Here is a 21,027-nt window from a genome sequence, read left to right as displayed (position 1 = left end):
TTAATTAGTAAAGTAACTCCTAATTTATAGATATTAAAGACTAGTCTAAGTTATTATTAATATGCAAATCTCTGATAATAAGAAAAGAAATTATAATAGATATACTGATGTGTACTGATCATCTTTTAATAAATGTTTGAAACTTCAAATACTATAATGAATCAAATGAACATAAATGTAGACGAACTGAATAAAGTTTTAGATACATTTGAATTAAATATGTATCCTTAGTATTTTTTAAATGAAATCTGGATTTTAAATTCTTATTATTCCATTGTCAAAAATAAAAATCTTTTCCTTAAGTATTTTTCTAAATCAAACAAAAAATGAAATCTGTAATCACTAATCATATCCCTAATTCCCTCTTATATCTTCAGTTATGCGAATAAAAAAAAAAAAGTACTTTCCAAAAAAAAAACAGATCTTCTTCTTCCCTGCGGTTATAAATAAACACGGATAAGTACAAGAACAGAAGAACACGAGACCCAAGAACAAAAAAAAAAGAGATCCCATTTTTCACAAAATGCTCACGACACCTCCACGAACCTTTGTCTCTGTCCCTTTCTTCTTCTTCCTCCTCTTCTTCTCTCTACCTCTCTCATCTCTCTCTCAACCATCTCCTTCCTCGTCCAACTCTGTATACAACTCTTTCCTCAAGTGTTTCTCCGAGAAGACGAAATCTCCACAATCCCAAATCACTGACAATGTCTTCTCTCAGAGTAATCCTTCTTTCTCCTCTGTCCTCCGTGCTTACATCCGCAATGCGAGGTTCAACACTTCCTCTACTCCAAAACCCACGATCATAATCACTCCTCGCTCCGAGAGCCACGTCAGCGCCGCCGTCACTTGCTCAAAAACCCTAAATTTCCTCCTCAAAATCCGAAGCGGCGGTCATGATTACGATGGTCTCTCTTACATTTCCGATAAACCCTTTTTCATACTCGACTTGTCGAATATCCGTGATGTCTCTGTAGATATCGCCTCGAATTCGGCTTGGATCTCCGCCGGAGCGACTCTTGGAGAGGTTTATTATCGGATTTGGGAGAAAAGCAAAGTCCATGGATTCCCTGCCGGAGTTTGTCCGACGGTTGGTGTTGGTGGGCATTTAAGCGGCGGTGGTTACGGTAACATGTTGAGAAAATTCGGATTATCTGTGGATTACGTTGAGGATGCGAAGATCGTCGATGTAAACGGTCGGGTTTTAGATCGGAAAGCAATGGGTGAGGATCTTTTCTGGGCAATTACCGGAGGAGGAGGAGGGAGCTACGGCGTCGTTTTGGGATACAAGGTCAAGCTTGTTCCTGTGCCATCGATCGTTACGGTTTTTAGAGTGGAGCAGTATATGGATTCAGGAGCTGTGGATATGGTTTATAAATGGCAATCGGTTGGTCCGAAAACCGACCGGAATCTGTTTATGAGAATGTTGATTCAACCAGTTACGAGGAAGAAGGTGAAGACTGTGAGAGCTTCTGTGGTTGCTCTGTTTCTAGGCAGAGCAGATACAGTTGTTGCTTTGCTTCGTAAGGAGTTTCCTGAATTGGGTTTAACGAAAGAGAATTGTTCGGAGATGACTTGGTTTCAGTCTGCTTTATGGTGGGATAATCGTGTTAACGCTACTCAGGAAGATCCTAAAGTGTTTCTTGATCGGAATCTTGATACAGCGAGTTTCGGGAAGAGGAAATCGGACTATGTCGCGACTGCGATTCCTAGGAAAGGTATTGAGTCTTTGTTCAAGAAGATGATTGAGTTGGGGAAAATCGGGCTGGTTTTCAACCCGTATGGAGGGAAAATGGCGGAGGTTGCGGTTAACGCGACGCCGTTTCCACATCGAAACAAGCTTTTCAAGATTCAGTACTCTGTGAACTGGAAAGAAAACTCTGCAGAGATAGAGAAGGGGTACTTGAATCAGGCTAAAGTGCTTTACAGTTTCATGACTGGGTTTGTGAGCAAGAACCCTAGGAGTGCGTACTTCAATTACCGGGATGTGGATATCGGTGTGAATGATCATGGGGTGAATAGTTACAAGGAAGGAGAGGTGTATGGAAGGAAGTATTTCGGAGAGAATTTCGATCGATTAGTAAAGATCAAAACCGCGGTTGATCCCGGGAATTTCTTCAGGAATGAACAGAGTATACCTACCTTGAAAAGTAAGGCATAAAAGATATTTGATCATTTATTATACAGATTGGTTTGCTATAATGTAATGTTTTAGTGAATCACTATAGAATATATGGTTTTGGATATTGTATATTGTATAGTATCTCTGTTCTAGGAACTCTACAACAAGCTCGTTTTATTATGTGGAAGCCTATATTGGGTTTGTATGAGCGAAGTGATAAGTCAAAGTTTCTGGTGAATTCGAAACCACTGATTGTTGAAAATAGCTTAACCTGCTTTCGAAATTTAAGGTGAAAACTGTGGAAATTTGTGGTTTGGTTTGGAGTAGTTGACGATGATTCTGCTGCAATTTTGTGTAATGAAATGATAGTGTTGACTTTTGGACCCAATTTGGTCGCAGATGCAAAGGGAACGTTGTTGCCTGAGCCGGGAAAGGCGAAACGGTGGTCACGAGCTGGAGGAGCCACCGTAGTTGCGACGGTGGTCTTACATGTCTTCTAGAATCTTGAGATTGTTTTCTGTTTTGTTTTGAATTGTTGAGTGATGATATCTCTTCATAAGATGAACAGAGCCTCACTCTTTCAGATCTTTCTAAGTTATCTGAAGTAGTTGCAAGTGTTTTTAAAGGTTGAGATTTGCATTAGAAACAGAGCATACAATGAAGTGTTAGTGAGTGGGTTGGCTTAATGCTTTTTTATCCCCAGACCACAGACATTGGCGTGGCCCGGCCATAGCTTTGAGGAATTTGCCAAAAAAAAAGAACACGAGAGAGTTTCGTTAAAATGTTTTAGATATTATTTTAGTAATAGGACTAATTCCTATACCTTCAGAAAACATAGAAATAATCTAATGGGACTAATTTGATTTGATTTCACCAAATTAAGTAGAAGACATAAAAAAAAATTAATTTGATTACCCTTGATTCTTTCCTAAAGCTACCTTGACCAAGCAAAAAGGATTTGATTACTTAACAAAAGTTAATTAGGGGGACTACAATACCGAGAACAAGAGTTGAAAGTCTCAAAAACTAAGTCGGCGGCTAATCTAATATTTTTATATACTCAGAAACCTAAACCGATACAAGGCAAAGAAGACGATAGAACCCGAGAAAAGACAATTACATATGTCATGCAGAATATCTAAATACTCCTCCAGAAAACTTTTGACAGCTAATTTACCAAAGAAGTTGTGGAAAACAAACCAACCATAACGAATACTTCCTATAGTAAAATCCATGGTATCACGCCAAATGAAAGACTAATAAGGCTTCATAATCCGACAAAAAAAATACAAATCTTTCAGATGTGGATAAGTCTGTAACGACTTTGAAACGTTTTGATAAAAACTTTATGAAGATATCATATACAATCCATTCTAAAACGTAATTTGGATAACTCTAATAAGAACATGTACGTAAATAACTTTATATTAAAATATGCAATTAGGATTATTATATACGAAAGAGATAGAGACATTGGAGTTCAAATGATTACTAAAAAAAACGAGGAAAAAAAAACATTATCTTATCTTTCTGTCTTGCGGCTAAAGTACAGAACAGAGAAGAGGCAACGAATCTCATTACAACGATGATTGCAACACAAACATTTGTCTCTGTCCTTTTCTTTGTCCTCTTCCTTATATCTCTCCCTTTCTCCACATTCGCTGCACCTCCGTCGTCGGACTCTACCTACGAATCATTCGTTCAGTGTTTCTCTGACAAGACGAAATCTCCACAGACCCAAATCACTGACAATGTCTTCTCTCAGACAAACCCTTCTTTCTCCTCTGTCCTTCGTGCTTACATTCGAAATGGGAGGTTCAACACTTCATTTACACCAAAACCCACGATCATCGTCACTCCTCGCTCCGATAGCCACGTCAGCGCCGCCGTCACTTGCTCAAAAACACTAAATTTCCTCCTCAAAATCCGAAGTGGTGGCCATGATTACGAAGGTCTCTCTTACATCTCTGATAAACCCTTTTTTATACTCGACATGTCTAATCTCCGTGATGTCTCTGTCGATATCGCCGATCAATCGGCGTGGATCTCCGCCGGAGCAACTCTCGGAGAGGTTTATTACAGAATTTGGGAAAAAAGCAAAGTCCATGGATTTCCCGCCGGAGTTTGTCCTACGGTTGGTGTTGGTGGACATGTAAGCGGTGGTGGTTACGGTAATATGTTGAGGAAATTCGGATTATCAGTTGATAACTTGATCGATGCGAAGATCGTCGATGTAAATGGTCAGGTTTTAGACCGGAAAGCAATGGGTGAGGATCTTTTTTGGGCGATTTGCGGCGGAGGAGGAGCTAGCTTTGGCGTCGTTTTGGGATACAAGGTCAAGCTCGTTCCTGTGCCAGAAACTGTTACGGTTTTTAGAGTGGAGAAGTATATGGATTCAGGAGCGGTGGATATGGTTCACAAATGGCAATCCGTTGGTCCGAAAACCGACCGGAATCTGTTTTTGAGAATGTTGATTCAACCAGCGACAAGGAAGAAAGTGAAGACGGTGAGAGCTACTGTGGTGGCTCTGTTTTTAGGCAGAGCAGACGAAGTTGTTGCGTTGCTTCGTAAGGAGTTTCCTGAACTGAGTTTAAAGAAGGAGAACTGTATTGAGATGTCTTGGTTTCAGTCTGCTTTATGGTGGGATAATCGTGTTAATGCTACTCAGATTGATCCTAAAGTGTTTCTTGATCGGAATCTTGATAAAGCGAATTTTGGGAAGAGGAAATCGGATTACGTTGCGAGTGAGATTCCTAGAGATGGGATTGAGTCTTTGTTCAAGAAGATGATTGAGTTGGGGAAAATCGGGCTTGTTTTTAATCCGTATGGTGGGAAAATGGCGGAGGTTACGGTTAATTCAACGCCGTTTCCGCACCGAAACAAGCTTTTCAAGGTTCAGTACTCGGTGACCTGGCAAGAAAACTCTGCCGAGATAGAGAAGGGTTTCTTGAATCAGGCTAACGTTCTTTACAGTTTCATGTCCGGGTTTGTGAGCAAGAACCCTAGAAATGCTTACTTGAATTACCGTGATGTCGATATCGGTGTGAACAATCATGGTGCGAATAGTTATGAGGAAGGAGAGGTGTATGGAAGGAAGTATTTTGGAGATAATTTTGATCGATTAGTAAAGGTTAAAACCGCGGTTGATCCAGATAATTTCTTCATGCATGAACAGAGTATACCTACCTTGCTTAGCAAGGCATAGTGGTAAACAAATTTAGCTTTTTTTGTTTTAATCAAAACCAACAATGTTGATTTGGAATATTGTATTCACGGAACTCCTATTATAATAAGATTCTTTTGTCACTGAAAGATAATTCCAAAACGGTCGATTGATGTAGCTACCTAATCTTGAAATTTGTGGAGGAAATTGTGGAATTTAGGTTTTTGATTTGGATTAGTATAACAAATGATGAAACTCGTGAGTAAATATTGGATTATGTAAGAAATGTTAGTGTTAACTTATTGACTTTAGACCTGTTTGGGTTGCAATTGCGATTTGCGAAGGGAACGAAGATGTAACCTGAGATGGTCACAGCCAAACGGTGGGCATGAGCCAAAGGTGTCATCGTCGTCGTAGAATTTGTGCCGGTGATCTTAAAAGTCTTCTAAAATCTTAGACTGAATCGTTAAAGCCTGAAAAGTCAAACTTTTGTGTTTATTTTTGAACCCGAACCTTTAACCAAGTGGTCGTTGTCTAGTGGCTTTCACTTGAAGAGGAGTCGCCCTGTTGGTCCAGGCCAGAGATCGATTCCCCTCAAGCGTGAAAGTGCTAGTCATTTCCATTTGGCCAGGGGCTTTCACCTGGTCTTCCCCGGACCTTGGGGGGATTAAGGGTTTCGGTCCCTAACCTCTTGGTTATCAAAAAAAAAAAAAAAAAAAAAAAATCAAACTTTTGTGTTTCTTTTCAATTTTAATGCAAGAACAAAAGAAAATGTATAATTAATTTAGGGGCTTTTGCAAAAATGCCCCTTTTTCAATGCCATTTTTCAAAAATGCCTCTTCTTTAAAACTTTATAAAAAATGCTCATAAAATATAAGATTTACCCAAATATGTATATAACATTATTAAAACATATACAAAATAAGTATCTAAAATCTTATTTGTGTATGTAACATTATTAAAACATACACAAATAAGTATATAAAACCTTTGAAAAACCTTTAAAAATCTTTAAAATATCTTGTAAAACCTTTGAAAAACCTTTAAAAACCTTTAAAATATCTTGTAAAACCTTTAAAAACACTTTATAACACTTATAAATACTTGGATCGAGTCTTCAAGTAATAGTTACCATCCATAAGTATCTTATAAACCTAATAAAATTTTATAAATTTTTCATATTTAAAAAGGGGCATTTTTGAAAATGGACATCTAAAAGGGGCATTTTTGAAAAAGGGCACACCAAAAGGGGTATTTTTAACAATTTTCCAATTAATTATGCATGGTTCAAGATTCCTAAGTGTAATAATAATGGTTTTGCGTTATTAAATCAACAAAGATGGCTCGACAAAATAGTTTATTAATCCTTTTGTGTTTTAATAGTTTCTGAGGCTTAAACCATCATGGACTCCAACCAAAAAAAACCATAATCGACTTTTTTAATAGATTTAATGATCTCTCCTCCTAGTTGGACAACCAACCAAGAAATTTTTTAATAAATGTGTAGTTGACAAAAAAAAAAATAGATTTAATGATCATTGAATTATCTTAGGCATGCCAAAAACTCGTAGTGGCCTTTGTGCTATATATCACAAATTGAGCACTACCTTCGGAAAAAGTGGTCAATTATCCAAGTGTATACATCTCAAAAAAGATCATGAAAGGACAGAGTTGCAGTATTTTTATATTACCAAACCTATGATAAGAGGAAGTAGGTGATATAATCTTGCATTCTTTAGGTGCAATAGTCTTCTAATTTTACTTTGATTAATTTATTAGTAAAAACAATTCGCCATACCGAATTATACATCCACATTTTTGAATTGGAAAATTAGATAGGAATTCGAGCTATGGCACGAAAAAGTGTTAATACAAACTAGTACTTGATTACAAAAGTAAGCTAACCAGTTAATAGTTAAGTACCAAAATAATTGAGGGAATTTTGTTTTGTAATTAATGAGAAGTGCCCAATAAATGAAGGATCAAAGTCTTCGATTATGGTGCCAGACTGGTCAATAGTGGAAAGTGAAGATGTAGCTGCAGTCTGATGAAGTTGTTGAATGAGTCAAGAAGTAAAACAAGATTTTGTCTGATGAAGTTTCTGAATGATTCAAGAAGTATGTCAAGATGCGACTGTTTTTGTGTAAGTGTCGGTTTCTAGAAGGTTTGAGAAGATGTGTTTGGAGCGTGTTTAGAGGATGAATCACAAAGGAAAAAGGACTTAAAGAGATTTGGAAGACTTGATGAAAGTGGAGTTTGAAGAGAAAAAGGAAAAGTATAAAAGGAAATTTACTTTTTCTTATGGAAATTGGAAATCTTCTCCTATGGTGATTAGGAAATCGTTTTGGCTATATAAGGAGGAGCTGGGGACGTCTTGGAGAGCAAGAGAGCTGAGGCATAGAGGCAAATCATTGAGAGCTTTCTAAGGGTGTGTGCGACATAGTTTCGCGGTTTTGTGCAACTTAGTTTTGCGGGTTTTGTGCTTGTGTGATCAAGTGGTTTTGTTTTGAAGTCTAGGCTCAAGTGGAGTTTAGCTCAGGGTTAGGTTATCCTGATTAAATCTAGACTCAAGGGGAGTTTAGTTAAGGGTAGAGATTATCCTTAAGGTTTCACGTTATAGAAGGGAGCGGTAGATCAAGAGGGTTGGGCTTGTTTTACGCGTTTGCGAATTGGTTGTAATTTGCTTTCTTGTTCTAGTGAAATCGAAATCTGGACTTGGTCCCGGGGAGTAGGAAAAACCGAACCTCGTTAACAAATTTCTTGTCTCGTTTACTTTCCGCAATTTATCTTACCTCATCCGCACTTACAATTGGTATCAGAGCGGGTTCTCGATAGAGATTTAGTCTTGTTTCGAGTAGATCAGGGTGAGGTTCAGGAGATTGTTCAGAAGATTGTTCAGGAGATCGTTCAGAAAGTAAGACAGAGCTGAGAATCGTGTGAGATGGAGTCATACAAGGAAGGTACGTCTATGACAAGACCACCACTTCTTGATTCAGCGAATTATGGATATTGGAAGGTTCGTATGCAAGCTTTTATTAGTAATCTTGATGAAGATTGTTGGAATTCAATTGAACTTGGTTGGGAGGCTCCTAAAGTTACGGATGATGATGGAGTTGTAAGTCTCAAGCCAAGAGATAAGTGGACTGCTGCAGAGAAAAAGCTATCAAGTTGCAATTCTAAGGCTAAGACTGCGATTTACAATGCTATTGATTCAAGCCACTTTAAGTTGATTTCTCAATGTGCATCAGCTCAAAAAGCATGGAAGACATTGGAGAATATGTTTGAGGGTACTACAAGCGTTAAGAGAACGAAATTAGATATGTTAGCTTCGCAATTTGAGAATCTAAGGATGGAAGAAGAGGAAAATGTGGCTGATTTTAGTGCAAAGTTATGTGACATATCTAATGAATCGTTTGCTCTTGGAAAGGTCTACAAGGACAAAAAGCTAGTGAAGAAGTTGAAGAGATCATTACCTGCAAAATTTGAGTCAAAGATTTCTGCAGTTGAAGAAGCTCATAATCTAGATGAGATGGCTTTTGATGAGTTTGTTGGGATTCTTCAAGCTTTTGAGTTAAGCAAATCATATGAAACTAAAGGAAAGATGAAGAAGGTAGATGAAGTGAAGAAGGAAGTTGACATTGGAGTTGCTCTTAAGGGAACATCAACTGAAGATTCAATGGCTATGTTGTCAAGACAGTTTACTAAATATCTGAAACGAAAGGGAAAAGAGAGGAAGGATAGAATTGATGAAGAGTTGAGAAGTTCATCAAAGAATGTGCAATGTTTTGAATGCAAAGGATATGGACATGTTCGTTCGGAATGCGCCAATCTACAAAAGCATAAGAAGAAGGCCATGAATGTTGTCACTAGTGATTCTGAAACTGATTCAGATGAAGAAGAAGAAGATCTGAAGAATTTTGTGGCTTTGACAACTTTCAATTCTAGTTCAGATATAGATTCTGCGTCAGTTTCTGAATTAGTGTCTGCATCAGCATCTGCAACAGGGTCTGCATCAGCATCTGCAACAGGGTCTGCATCAGCATCTGCAACAGGACCTGCAATTAAAAGTGAAAACGATGAATATGATAGTGATGCAGAGAGTGTTGATGATGAAGAATTTGCTGAGAATTATAGAGCCTTATATGAGCATTGGCTTAAAATGGTTGAAGAGAATTCAGTGTTAACTAAGGAGAAACTCAAGTTAGAGGCTAAAGTCATTGAAGTACAGAAATATGCTGCAGAAAAAGAAGAAGAAGCATCACAAGCCAAAGTACAACTTGAAGAAACTCAAAAGAATTTGAGGATGCTTAATAATGGCACAAAGAAGTTGGATCATATTCTGAATATTGGCAAGATTGATAAGTGTGGCCTTGGATTTGAAGGAAAACTTTCAAAATCGGATCCAGTGTTTGTTTATGGTGGAAAAATCACGTCTGGATCAGGAAGTGTGTCAGAAACAGCAACTGTGGCAGAGACTGCGTCAGGTACAAGAACTACTACGAGAACTGGTACAGAGTCTGATACAGGAAAAGGTAAAGAACTGCAGAGTGCACCTCAACGAATTTTTCGACCTGTTTGCCATCATTGTGGTATTGTTGGGCATATTAGGCCAAGGTGTTTCAGATTATTGAGGGAGAGAAATCGAATGGAGAATGCTTATGATAAGAGATTTCATGGTCCTACATGTTATCATTGTGGAGTTCAAGGGCATATTAAGAGGAATTGTTTCAGATTCATTCGAGAATCCAGTCATGAAGGCTTAAGGCGCAGGAAGATTTGGGTTAGGAAAGATGACTTCTATGGAGGTGGTGTACTAGGCTATCAACCTCGTGTTGCAAAGCGGGGAGAATTTTCTAAGTAGTTTTGACCATGTTGTGACTCATTCAGGGGGAGAATGATGATGTGTTTCGTGATGTTGTTTTGGAGTTAGAACTGTTGAGTTCACAAACATAGTCAAAAAGGGGGAGATTGAAGATGTAGCTGCAGTCTGATGAAGTTGTTGAATGAGTCAAGAAGTAAAACAAGATTTTGTCTGATGAAGTTTCTGAATGATTCAAGAAGTATGTCAAGATGCGACTGTTTTTGTGTAAGTGTCGGTTTCTAGAAGGTTTGAGAAGATGTGTTTGGAGCGTGTTTAGAGGATGAATCACAAAGGAAAAAGGACTTAAAGAGATTTGGAAGACTTGATGAAAGTGGAGTTTGAAGAGAAAAAGGAAAAGTATAAAAGGAAATTTACTTTTTCTTATGGAAATTGGAAATCTTCTCCTATGGTGATTAGGAAATCGTTTTGGCTATATAAGGAGGAGCTGGGGACGTCTTGGAGAGCAAGAGAGCTGAGGCATAGAGGCAAATCATTGAGAGCTTTCTAAGGGTGTGTGCGACATAGTTTCGCGGTTTTGTGCAACTTAGTTTTGCGGGTTTTGTGCTTGTGTGATCAAGTGGTTTTGTTTTGAAGTCTAGGCTCAAGTGGAGTTTAGCTCAGGGTTAGGTTATCCTGATTAAATCTAGACTCAAGGGGAGTTTAGTTAAGGGTAGAGATTATCCTTAAGGTTTCACGTTATAGAAGGGAGCGGTAGATCAAGAGGGTTGGGCTTGTTTTACGCGTTTGCGAATTGGTTGTAATTTGCTTTCTTGTTCTAGTGAAATCGAAATCTGGACTTGGTCCCGGGGAGTAGGAAAAACCGAACCTCGTTAACAAATTTCTTGTCTCGTTTACTTTCCGCAATTTATCTTACCTCATCCGCACTTACAGAAAGTTCAATAAACAAACATTATCTGAGTGTATTGGCTGTTACTCGTTTGTTTTTGTTTCTCTCATCGATTAGTTTAGTGGATCCTGCTTTATGCGGAATGCGTATCTTACCATCGTTAGAGATAGAGATTACTTATCCGATTAGTCACAAAATCTTTTCGTCAGAGAATACACATCTTAATAGACGATTAGAAATTACTCACATCTTCTAAACAATGAGTTTACTATGCATTATCTGATTATCATGTTACATGACATGCTATGACCACTTTTATGTTAAAAAATGTTTTATCTTCGTAACTGCTGAGTGTTGTCTAATTAAACCACGAATTATTTTAGACCTTGTTATTTTGCCTATCGTGATACCTTTTTAAAATTTTGCTTCTAAAAATTGCTATATCATTCAATTTCCCAACCAAAAAAAAAAAAAAAAAAAACTTCTTTTGCAAGGAGCAAATTTCACATTGACACAAATACTAAATTGAACTATAATTTTATTGATTCACAACTGGAAAATATATCAATAGACAAGAACATACAGTTTCTAAGGACAGAGAAAATCAAACAGTAGTTTGGGTTTTAGAAAAACAACCAACTAAATGTTCTGGACAAGCATTTATTGAACAAGAACTTAGCACTATATGTTCTGGACAAGCTTTTATTGAACAAGAACGTAGCACTTTTATTGGACAAGAAGGTAGAAACAACTACTAAAAGAGGGGTAAGCTTGTAGGGAAACGAACCTGCATCCATTGCTTCTCATACGTAACCAAATGGCTCCAACCTAGTTCCTCCAGCAAACCCAGTTTCAGTTCGTAGAGTTTCTTATTCGCAGTCTCGTTCTCGTTTTGGATCAAGCCATCAAGTACCTGACGTCATCATCAGTCATGTGGGGTAAGTGATTTCATATGATCATCATTTGCAGTTTCTTGGTACATATAAAGATTAGAAAAATGTATTTTACCTTCAATGCGGTCCCGAGTCGTGAGAGCCGTTTCTCTCTTAGAACAGTGAGAGTACCATATTTAGATGATTTCACGTCTACCCATTTTGTCAGTTCTTTGAAGTTTTCTTCGAATTTATCCCTCTGACCACTTTCTTCTTCTCCTTCATCTCCCTTCTCACCCTGCAAACAATTTAGTAGCGTAATTTCTCAGTATAAAAATGCTCATGACACCATTCGTAGTTCCTATGCGCTATATTCAGCAACTTTCATATGCAAATCAGTTAATCACCAGCTAACATGTTACTCTCTTCTAATCAGTGACTAATTAACAGTTAACGAGGATATTAGTATTGGTCTTACTTTCAGATTCTCGATTCTCGCCATGGCTAATCCTTTCTGGTATAGTGCATCTGCCAGTTGATCACGTGTCATCTCCATTTTTTTCTTCAATTTCTAATTCGAAAATAACACAGTAGGTATTGTTATCAGTGTCGCAAATAAAGGAAGTAAATAGTTAAGAATACTACAAAAAAACAACTTTGTAAGAAAACGCAATAAATAATATAATAACACACCTCTGCTTCAGCATCTTCTGGTTCAGTTTTGTCTAGCAAGAATCTTGCTAACTCATCTACGTCAACACTGCGTACTACTTCGTTTGCCGCTTCTATAATCTGCAAGAACAAAATGAAGAGATATTCAACTTACATGCTTATTTTTCTGACCAACTACACAAAACACTTGAGAGGTTTGTCAGAATCAATGAGACTACTGAGTGTTTTAAAGTTGATGATTCTGCTTCATGTATAATAAGAGAGACTAGTGCACAATTTTTTATAGTAACTCACTCAAAACTTTACCTCTTCGTGATGACTGATTTTGTCCCCAGCATCAGATCGAGACAGTAAACCTTCCAGGATCTTAGCTAGTAATGGAGTGTATTTTGGGTATTCAGACTGCCAAGGAACATATGCTCAAGTTAATCTTACAGTAATTCAGATTTGCATACCTTTTAAAAAACTTACAAGGTTAAACTAGCAAAAGTCACTATTCAGAAAGAAAAATGAAAGCCTTTAGTTGGCAAACCTTGAGACAGGCACACAAGTTTCTCCACTCTGAACGCTCTTCCTCAGTTTCTTGTTTTAGGTTCCCGAGAAATTTGATCTTTGTGTCACGAACCTGATTACAAGAAAGCGTGTTCATAAAAAAAGTTCCAAAACCGTGTCAATATTCACCAACAAGTACTTGATTCAATTATATAATATAATAGAACGTTCGCCCATCAAGTTGAGAAAGAGCCATTAAGTAATATGTAACATGTTTCGGCAAATAATACCTCTTCTTCCAAGCGTTCTGATACTGATTTAGAGCAATTTGGAGCAGAAGCTGCTTTTTTATCTTCCTCAGGCTATGGAATAAAGAAAAAAACAAATCAATAAAGTTCAAGAAAATTGAAATACAAGGAAAGACTAGATCAAGCTAAACACAAAATATGAGCTCATGTAGCCAGATTGTCCTGCATTACTGCATCAAGTTTCACAAGCCTATGCTAACAGGTATGCGAGACCAGAAATGGTAGTTTTTTTAGATACCTTATTTGGTGGAACCACATATGATATCGGATAAGATACAGGATTATCCTTTGGATTCTTCCCTTCTTTATCATCAAATGACAATTTCCCATATGAGATTTCTCCCACCAACACAGATCCTTGGGGAGTATTCTGCAGGTGAAGTTAAAATTGTACATTTACGCGGGATATGCATCAGAACATCAGAACACCAATTATACTTCAACAATCTACTAAACCTTGGGTAGCTTGTCTTTTGTTGGTGGGCCCAGATAAAACGCTTCCTTCACCCTGCAGGGTGATAAACATGTTCAGAGAACCAACGCAGCAGCCACAAAAGTATAAACTGGTAAGTGAGCCAAAAGAGTGTACCCTGGCATTAGAATAGAGGACTTAAAGGCACCATTTCCTGTGAACGGACCATCTGGTTCAGAATGTAAATTCAGCCGAATCTCCTGCATCACCAGCAAAATAAATGACAAAAAAATCAGCTCTTTTTGCATCCTAATGTTGCAAAAAGAAAAATATTGACATAAAAACACACACAAAGATTTAACTCCAACTTTGTTAGATCTCGCCTTTTTCAATTTAAAGCAAAACGTAATTCAGTATCTTACCCCCATATTTCTTTCAATAAACAAAATGAGCTGCTTCAACTTTTCCAGCAGCTGCACATTTTCATGCCTGGTGAAACCAATAAGCTTTTAGAGTAGATGACTAAATACGAAAATACACATTGTGAAATATAGTTGTCAACCATGAAAAAAATATAGTTTACAGGAACTTGTCAACCAGTCATGTTGAGAAGATTGGTTCGGCCGATAGATTAGTATGTACAAACTCTACTCTTCAAATTTTAAAACAAACTGCAACCACCAAAGATGTAGCACAAACCTCAGATACAGCTGAAGTTTATATTCTCCCTTCGGAAGTTTAGAAGACTCAGGATAAACATCACCCATTGCATATACACGCTGAAAGAATGTCAGGACAACATGTTAAGGCAAGAAAATACCCTAATTTAAGTAAGAAATAACTAAATTTGCTAGACACAAAAGCCGAAAAGCGTTTTCACAGTACATGACCGAGCTAGAGAGTCATAAATTTTGTGAAATGTATCAGATATTTAGTTGACAATGCCAATGAGAATTTGAAGCTTATCTATACTTGTATTACCCATCCTATTAGGTGGCAGTTTGAAGAGTACCTTGTTGGCATCAGAGATCATATAAAACTGGGACTCAAATTTTGTGTCATATATGCGATTGTTCAATAATGGTATATACGGTTTTACTTCAGCTGAATCTTCTAATTTGAACTTGTAGCTGCAGAAACCAAAGGATGAGATTGCTGAAAGAAATTTGATAGAGAGATAGGTAAGAGCAACAACAGCAAGAACGCAGAAGCATAACTCACGTTAAGGTCAATGCTAGTATCTGCTTGCCCGACAGTAGTCTATCACGGCCAGTTGATAGAGTCTTTAGTTGTGCATCAATAGGTTGATATGGGACTCTTATCTGCAGTTAAAACAAAACACTGTCCAGAAGCAATTCTACAAGCAATTACAGAAAAAGGAGAAGATGCAATCATAAAATACACCGTACCTTGTTCAGGACAGCTATGGGAACAAGTTTTTCAGATGCCAATAGTGCTTCGGCTTCAACTTTTATTGGTGCTTCACTTCCATCAAGTAACAATTCTTCTTTATCGACACCAACTCCATGGAATTCAATCTAAAGTACCAGACGTAACTTCCGTCAACTCATTTCTAACAAGTCACAATGTACTCAATATAGTAAGCATGCATGAGTTAACTGAACATAGAACTTCGCGCACAGCATAAGCTGTAACAACATGAAGACATTCGTTTTCAAAACCACTCCTATAAGAGAATGCACAAACAGGAGTGATTATTGCTAAACCTGAGACCTAACATCCACAGCTAAAGAGGCTAAAACTGGTAAGGGAACTAAATTGTGAAAAGAATTATGCAATGTATTAACATAGGCCAAAAGATAAACTAGCATGAGAACTCAAAGGAAAGTCAGGACCAGTAGGGAAAAAAGGAGGGAAGAACAGGTCTAAAAATATAACTAGAGTTTACTTGACACAGGTTGACACAAAAGATAAAACAAAACACAAGCATTTTACATTCCTTATGCAAATGCCTTTAACAGCATTGATATTCGCACATATAATTCTCAGTTCCTACCTCAAAGTCAACGATAGTTGGTTCACGACTTCCAAGGCCACTTGACCAGAATTGAGCTATAGCTAGTTCCATCGTTTGACCACTAACCACAGGAAACGCAAAGCTTTTAGCAGATGGAGATGCGAAAGTTGATGCGCTCTCCCACTTGATAGGCCTTCGCAATGGGCAAAGCTGCAAATTAAGTAAAGATTAGAGCCAGTAGCATAAAAATAATGAATTATCTTTAAACGTGCCCTACCAGAAGTGTATCAATATAAAATCGTCGTGTAGTATCAAACCCCGAAGTTCGCATTGTAGCCTCAGCCCATGTTGCTCCATGTGGTACCTCGATATATCTTCGTTCAATGTGGCCTACAGTTGGAATTATTGAAGAATAAAAAATCTAAGATATATAAATAAAAAAAAAGGCTGCCATTTCAGAGGACTTGTTTGCTTTATAAAGCACACATTACAAAGTCCACAAACGCTAACCTGAGATGAAAGACATTTGCTGAAATGAAATAACAGGAGGTCGATTTGCCACAGTCTTGGGAATTATTATTGTTACTGGGATTCTGAAAAGAGGACCCCGCTCTGGTGCTTTGCAATCAATCCCATAAACTTCAAAGTAATGCACACCATCACCAAGATTTGTGGGATCCACAACAACGCTGAAAAGAGATGATACAATCTTACTACAGAGACAACATGGCACGAAAAAGCAAACCGAACATAAGCAGCAAGATATAGGATTGGAAAAAACTAACTTGAAGCTACGTCCGTTATGAGTGAGAAGGAGATAGTCAGGAACCCGTACAACTCCTTCATCTGTGGAGTGCAACTCAAGACATTCCTCAAAAGGGACAAGTTCCTTTAAATTACTTGCACCTTCATGGAACTTTGGATCAACTTGTACTGTCCACTGGAAAATCAAAACTATGCTTGTTTCACAAAACAGACAGGAGAAATAACAAAAGCTTGAATGGAAAACAGACTACACATCTGGTAGGAGATAAAGTTCGCGAAGGAAAATTCTGGCTCCATGATAGGGCATCCCAAGAACTTGGTATTCCAGAAACAGATGAATATGGCATGTCGATTGACGATAATGGTTTTTTGTATAGAATTTAAGTGAGCATGCATTTGGCTAGATTACTATGCATACTCCTGAGTGAACGAACATATCCCTGTGATATAGAAACGCTTACCTCAGTAGACTGTCTGCAAGCAGTACCCTCCCGCAGGTAGATGCCCCGTGATGTTGGAACTGCGTTTACAGAGTTCAAAATCTTCATTAAAAAAAGATACATGTTTTATCGAATATAATCAAAATTGTAGGAAATTTTCCCAGGTAACAGCAGGAAGCCCTTTAGATTAGTAGCTACACATAGGTGAGATGCATTTGCAAAAGATAATATGGAATTCAACACATTCAGTTGTCCTGTTTATAAAAAATCAAATAAGAATATGTGATAGGTTTCATCAAGCAAGTTTTCAATAAGCGACTAGCTTAAAATGTTTAACTAAATATTCAAATTCTTCGTTTACATACTTGTTTTCCCGGAGAGATTGACCTTTATCTGATAAAATACGCATGGATAGTCCTGAAACTCTTTTAAGTATTCATATGCCCTGTCATAACAAAATAAATTAATTACCTATCTAAATATGGTGTCAAATTAATTACACAGTATAGAACCTTACTTATCAACTTGCATAAGCCCTTGTCCAGTAGTTAGTTTATCTTCAGGTAGATCACCTACAGGTGTAGATGTATTCTCGAGGGCCCTTCTCACACTGTACGGGCTAACTGGGATGCCCTCAGCCTGCAGAAGTGTGAAAGAATGTCAGCAGCAGAACTGAAAAGAACGGAAAAGGAAACAAATGTGCAGAAAGGAAAAAATAATGTTTAAGAAGAAACCTTCATAGCACTTAGAAGTAACGCAATTGCTCCACAGGCAGAAGGAGATGCCATTGATGTTCCATTCATGAGCATGCGTCTTTGAAGCGTCCATGTAGGAACAGGAGCAACAGCCCCACCAGGTGCACTTATGCAGACACCAAGATCCCCATCAGATGTTGGCCCCCGGCTTGACCTACAATATAACAATAACTATTTCATGCCATCTACAACTAGCTATAGAATAAATCAAAATTAAAAAAATGGTAAAAATACCAAGTGTATTCAAGCCCCTCACTGGGAGGTTCCACCACTGAATGGGCACCGGCTGCCATTGCAGGAGAAACATATGCACCAACCCCGATGATACTGGACGTTGTTCCACCCGGTGCTCCGACCGTTGTCAAAGCTGGACCACTGTTGCCAGCACTACTTACAAATATTAGGCGTCTCTTGTTCACAGCCTAAAAAAAGCATAGCAGAATGTCCATAAACGCAAGACGAAAAGCAAAATACACAAGCTAATAAGTGCTGTCCAAATAAAGACAAAAAGATTTGAATGATACTTCAGTAACAAGATCAACAAAGCGCCCATAGTCTGGAAGTAATGCTGGCTCTCCATAGCTCATGTTGACAAGATCACAGTTATGCTGTAACATCATTATAGAAGTCAGCATATACAAAAGAAACATTGAACGTATTGACTTGTGTCGATGTAAACCTCACATCTAATAATCCACAGAGATGAAATTCTTCCTGATGATGCAAAGTAATTCAAGAGATATACGACTTTTGTTCAAACTTCAAACGATATAATTTCACAAAGTTACAAATGACATTTTCAGCTAATGGTAAATTAATTTCAGCTAATGAATTATTACCTCCAGGGCAGCTATCAATGCACGACTCAATCCAGTCCCGGTCTCCATTGAACCTAATCGCGAGTCTCCAATTTTGCAAGATATTATCTGTGCACCAGGTGCCACACCATTTAACAAATGCTCCTAACATACACATACAACGGGAGTTAATTGGTTGCAACAAATCATCAATATCTCTAAATTATATAGATGCGTTTGGCACCTCAGGGTGGTGTGCAGTAGCTATTCCAGCAACATGAGTGCCATGAGGAGAACTATCAGTTACAATGCTTAGAACTTTTCCCTCATCATACACGTTAGCAACAAAGGAGCATGCATCTAGTCGGCTAAACACGCCATACTTCCGCTCAATTCTGTAGTACATATAAGATTGAGAATAAAAATAAAATAAAATCATGTTCCCAGACGAAAAATTCCTGAACTTTCATAAGAGAAAGATCTTTAAATGAAGACTTGCCGGTAGTTAGTCAGCGGGGAGAAGTCTGCTAGTTTCCCGCTATCTGGATCCTCTTCCAGACTCTGTGTATCAAGTGCAACCCTCCAAACTTCTCCATCATGCCACACAACAGCATCAATAACAGGCCCTTTGTCTTCATATTTCTACAGAAAAACAATTGATTTATAGCACAGATTCAAGAAAACAGCGAACAAGTACGCAGAAATAAAACTACCAAAGGACAGTCTCTAAACTTACATCAGCTTGTTTTTTCAGAAAATCAACTTTGCTTTGGAGGTCTTCACGGGTTTTCTTCAATTTCGCATCTTCCACCTTGCTGTGCTTCTGGAGGCAAGAATGACAAATGAGTTTACGATAGAATTGAAGAGCACTGTCCAAACTCACAACACCTAAAATACAGCAAACCACATTCAGCATCTCCGTAGCACCTGATCGAAATCATACAGATTGTTTACAGCCTTTGCAATTTCTTCCTGATTCTTTTCATCCCAAGATTTCCTTCTCTCTTTCTGTGTAATGACAAGACAAGTCTTAGACAATGGGATTGCAAACCAGATACGTAAAATCTGGTGCAATATTTAATGAGTAGATGAAAGCAATCCAAAGAGCCAAAAAGATCACAACTCTAATTGCTACCTTCACACGAGAAGTTAAGTCATCTGTAAATAACTGATAAACCAACTTGGAACCTACACGCCACTCTCCAGTGGGATTTTTCCATGAAGAATTGACAACCAATGGTGCCCCTGTAAGAAATTTGTGCAAACAAAATAAATGATCAACGTATATCATAGCTATAGAGAGAGAATCGACAAGCCAAAATGAGCAAGAAAACTATCATGCAGAAATCATAAATCTCTTAAGTCACCAACCTGATGCTCCACGAATTTGACCATCTTCATTGGCTTTCACCACTGTGGATGTATCTATATCCCCACTTCCAGTGCTAAACGATTAAAAACGATACCATCACGCCACAGTCACTCAAATGTACAAAGAACACCAGATGCAAAATTCAATTAAATCACAAAAATATACCAGTCAATGACGTCCAAAACCTTGGGTTTTCCATCAGAAGTTACATGCAAGCCAGCAGCAGAAGGATCAAAACCAGAATCTGGAAACACACAAAATTCCATTTGCTCAGTTCCTCAAATCAGAATTTTACTTAGAGAGTTACAACGCCGTCGTCTTAAGAACCAAACAATCGCTCAGTTTCTCCATTAACAATTCAAGCGACGAAATTAGATAAACCAAAAATCAGAGAATAGAAAAACGAGAGAAAGTACCAAAGATAGCGATGACTACACCACGACCGTCGTACTCAGGATGAGCTTCGATGAAGCGATCCGCACGGATTTCTTTCTTAGGCATGAGAGAAGCAAGGAAAGTAGATTCGTTGAGCTTGAAATTAGCGACAGAAGCATTATCAGCTCCACCGCCACCACCACCACCACCTCCTCCGCCACAACCGACGCGAGAAGCCGTAAGAGTATCAGAAGAAGAACAAGGCATCGCCGAGAAACCACTCCGTCTTAATCGAATTCCACGAGAACGAGAGCAGCTTCTTCTGAGTCTTCGATGAAGAAGAAACGGAGAAGAAGAAATGAAACCACGAGGAAGAAGAGAGAGTGAAGAAGAAGAAGAAGCCCAATAAGAAGGACACGACGGGCCTTTGATTAACGCGCCGTGGACCTGCAGCTGCAGACTCAGATCCATCTTCGGGATGTGTGTTACGTTAGTTAATCAACAGGGGTATTTTGGTCAATTAACAGCTGAGTCGAATCGTGTCACTCGTGAGAGGCCTTTTTGCCGTTTTGGGTTGTGTCAATGGATGGAGTTGGTCGTGGCTTTCTCTTAACTGGTGGCTTTGGCTTGCTCTATCTAGATAACGAGATTAGTTTCGATTTTAATTTCTTAATTACAGAGTTTTAATTGTTGTTGTGACTTTAAATTTGGACATAACCTCACTCTGATTGCTTCTTGAGTGTATGAGATTGTTCTCCATTGTTGTCGTCTTAGCTTAATTCTTTGTGAGCTGGTTTTA

General features: G+C 38.2%; 4 protein-coding genes across 4 annotated transcripts; 3 read left to right on the top strand and 1 right to left on the bottom strand.

The window, feature by feature from the left end:
• The first annotated feature begins 469 nt into the window (after nt 1-469).
• Nucleotides 470-2,765, top strand: LOC9305995 (berberine bridge enzyme-like 19). Its single transcript, XM_002869878.2, has 2 exons — nt 470-2,147; nt 2,519-2,765. Exons 1-2 carry the CDS (start codon nt 524-526, stop codon nt 2,617-2,619), a joined length of 1,725 nt encoding a protein of 574 aa, XP_002869924.1. The 5' UTR covers nt 470-523; the 3' UTR covers nt 2,620-2,765.
• A 346-nt stretch (nt 2,766-3,111) lies between these two features.
• LOC9303946 (berberine bridge enzyme-like 21) lies at nt 3,112-5,497 on the top strand. Its single transcript, XM_002869877.2, has one exon. The coding sequence runs from the start codon at nt 3,705-3,707 to the stop codon at nt 5,322-5,324; it is 1,620 nt and encodes a 539-aa protein (XP_002869923.1). The 5' UTR covers nt 3,112-3,704; the 3' UTR covers nt 5,325-5,497.
• A 2,884-nt stretch (nt 5,498-8,381) lies between these two features.
• On the top strand, nt 8,382-11,028 carry LOC110226192. Its single transcript, XM_021016924.1, has one exon. The coding sequence runs from the start codon at nt 8,560-8,562 to the stop codon at nt 10,141-10,143; it is 1,584 nt and encodes a 527-aa protein (XP_020872583.1). The 5' UTR covers nt 8,382-8,559; the 3' UTR covers nt 10,144-11,028.
• Nucleotides 11,029-11,511: 483 nt separating this feature from the next.
• Nucleotides 11,512-20,878, bottom strand: LOC9305994 (tripeptidyl-peptidase 2). The gene is made up of 34 exons (XM_021016711.1): nt 20,270-20,878; nt 20,019-20,097; nt 19,853-19,926; nt 19,617-19,726; nt 19,409-19,489; nt 19,218-19,304; nt 18,981-19,123; nt 18,726-18,876; nt 18,524-18,646; nt 18,209-18,292; nt 17,919-18,106; nt 17,664-17,838; nt 17,447-17,568; nt 17,295-17,374; nt 16,951-17,009; nt 16,510-16,664; nt 16,235-16,413; nt 16,002-16,114; nt 15,764-15,934; nt 15,156-15,284; nt 14,968-15,068; nt 14,759-14,876; nt 14,446-14,525; nt 14,169-14,235; nt 13,924-14,006; nt 13,791-13,842; nt 13,573-13,704; nt 13,317-13,388; nt 13,067-13,159; nt 12,841-12,936; nt 12,556-12,654; nt 12,341-12,433; nt 11,999-12,160; nt 11,512-11,903 (listed from the first exon to the last, which is right to left on the bottom strand). The coding sequence occupies exons 1-34, from the start codon at nt 20,697-20,699 to the stop codon at nt 11,745-11,747; spliced, it is 4,140 nt and encodes a 1,379-aa protein (XP_020872370.1). The 5' UTR covers nt 20,700-20,878; the 3' UTR covers nt 11,512-11,744.
• Between the last annotated feature and the right edge of the window lie 149 nt (nt 20,879-21,027).

The sequence above is a fragment of the Arabidopsis lyrata genome, assembly GCF_000004255.2.
Source record: "Arabidopsis lyrata subsp. lyrata unplaced genomic scaffold ARALYscaffold_7, whole genome shotgun sequence".
NCBI classification, from domain to species: Eukaryota; Viridiplantae; Streptophyta; class Magnoliopsida; order Brassicales; family Brassicaceae; genus Arabidopsis; species Arabidopsis lyrata.
The sequence above is the reverse complement of the archived record's forward strand: the minus strand, read 5'-3'. Positions and strand labels throughout refer to the sequence as shown.

Excerpts from the sequence above, each read along its gene's own strand:
- LOC9305995 (XM_002869878.2), top strand. The coding sequence starts at position 524 with ATGCTCACGACACCTCCACGAACCTTTGTCTCTGTCCCTTTCTTCTTC. Across the intron at positions 2,148-2,518 it reads GAGTATACCTACCTTGAAAA|ATGCAAAGGGAACGTTGTTG; the intron begins GTAAGGCATAAA and ends ATTTGGTCGCAG.
- LOC9303946 (XM_002869877.2), top strand. The coding sequence starts at position 3,705 with ATGATTGCAACACAAACATTTGTCTCTGTCCTTTTCTTTGTCCTCTTC.
- LOC110226192 (XM_021016924.1), top strand. The coding sequence starts at position 8,560 with ATGTTTGAGGGTACTACAAGCGTTAAGAGAACGAAATTAGATATGTTA.
- LOC9305994 (XM_021016711.1), bottom strand. The coding sequence starts at position 20,699 with ATGGATCTGAGTCTGCAGCTGCAGGTCCACGGCGCGTTAATCAAAGGC. Across the intron at positions 18,647-18,725 it reads CTACTGCACACCACCCTGAG|GAGCATTTGTTAAATGGTGT; the intron begins GTGCCAAACGCA and ends TGTGTATGTTAG. Across the intron at positions 12,655-12,840 it reads AAATCAGTCATCACGAAGAG|ATTATAGAAGCGGCAAACGA; the intron begins GTAAAGTTTTGA and ends TTGTTCTTGCAG.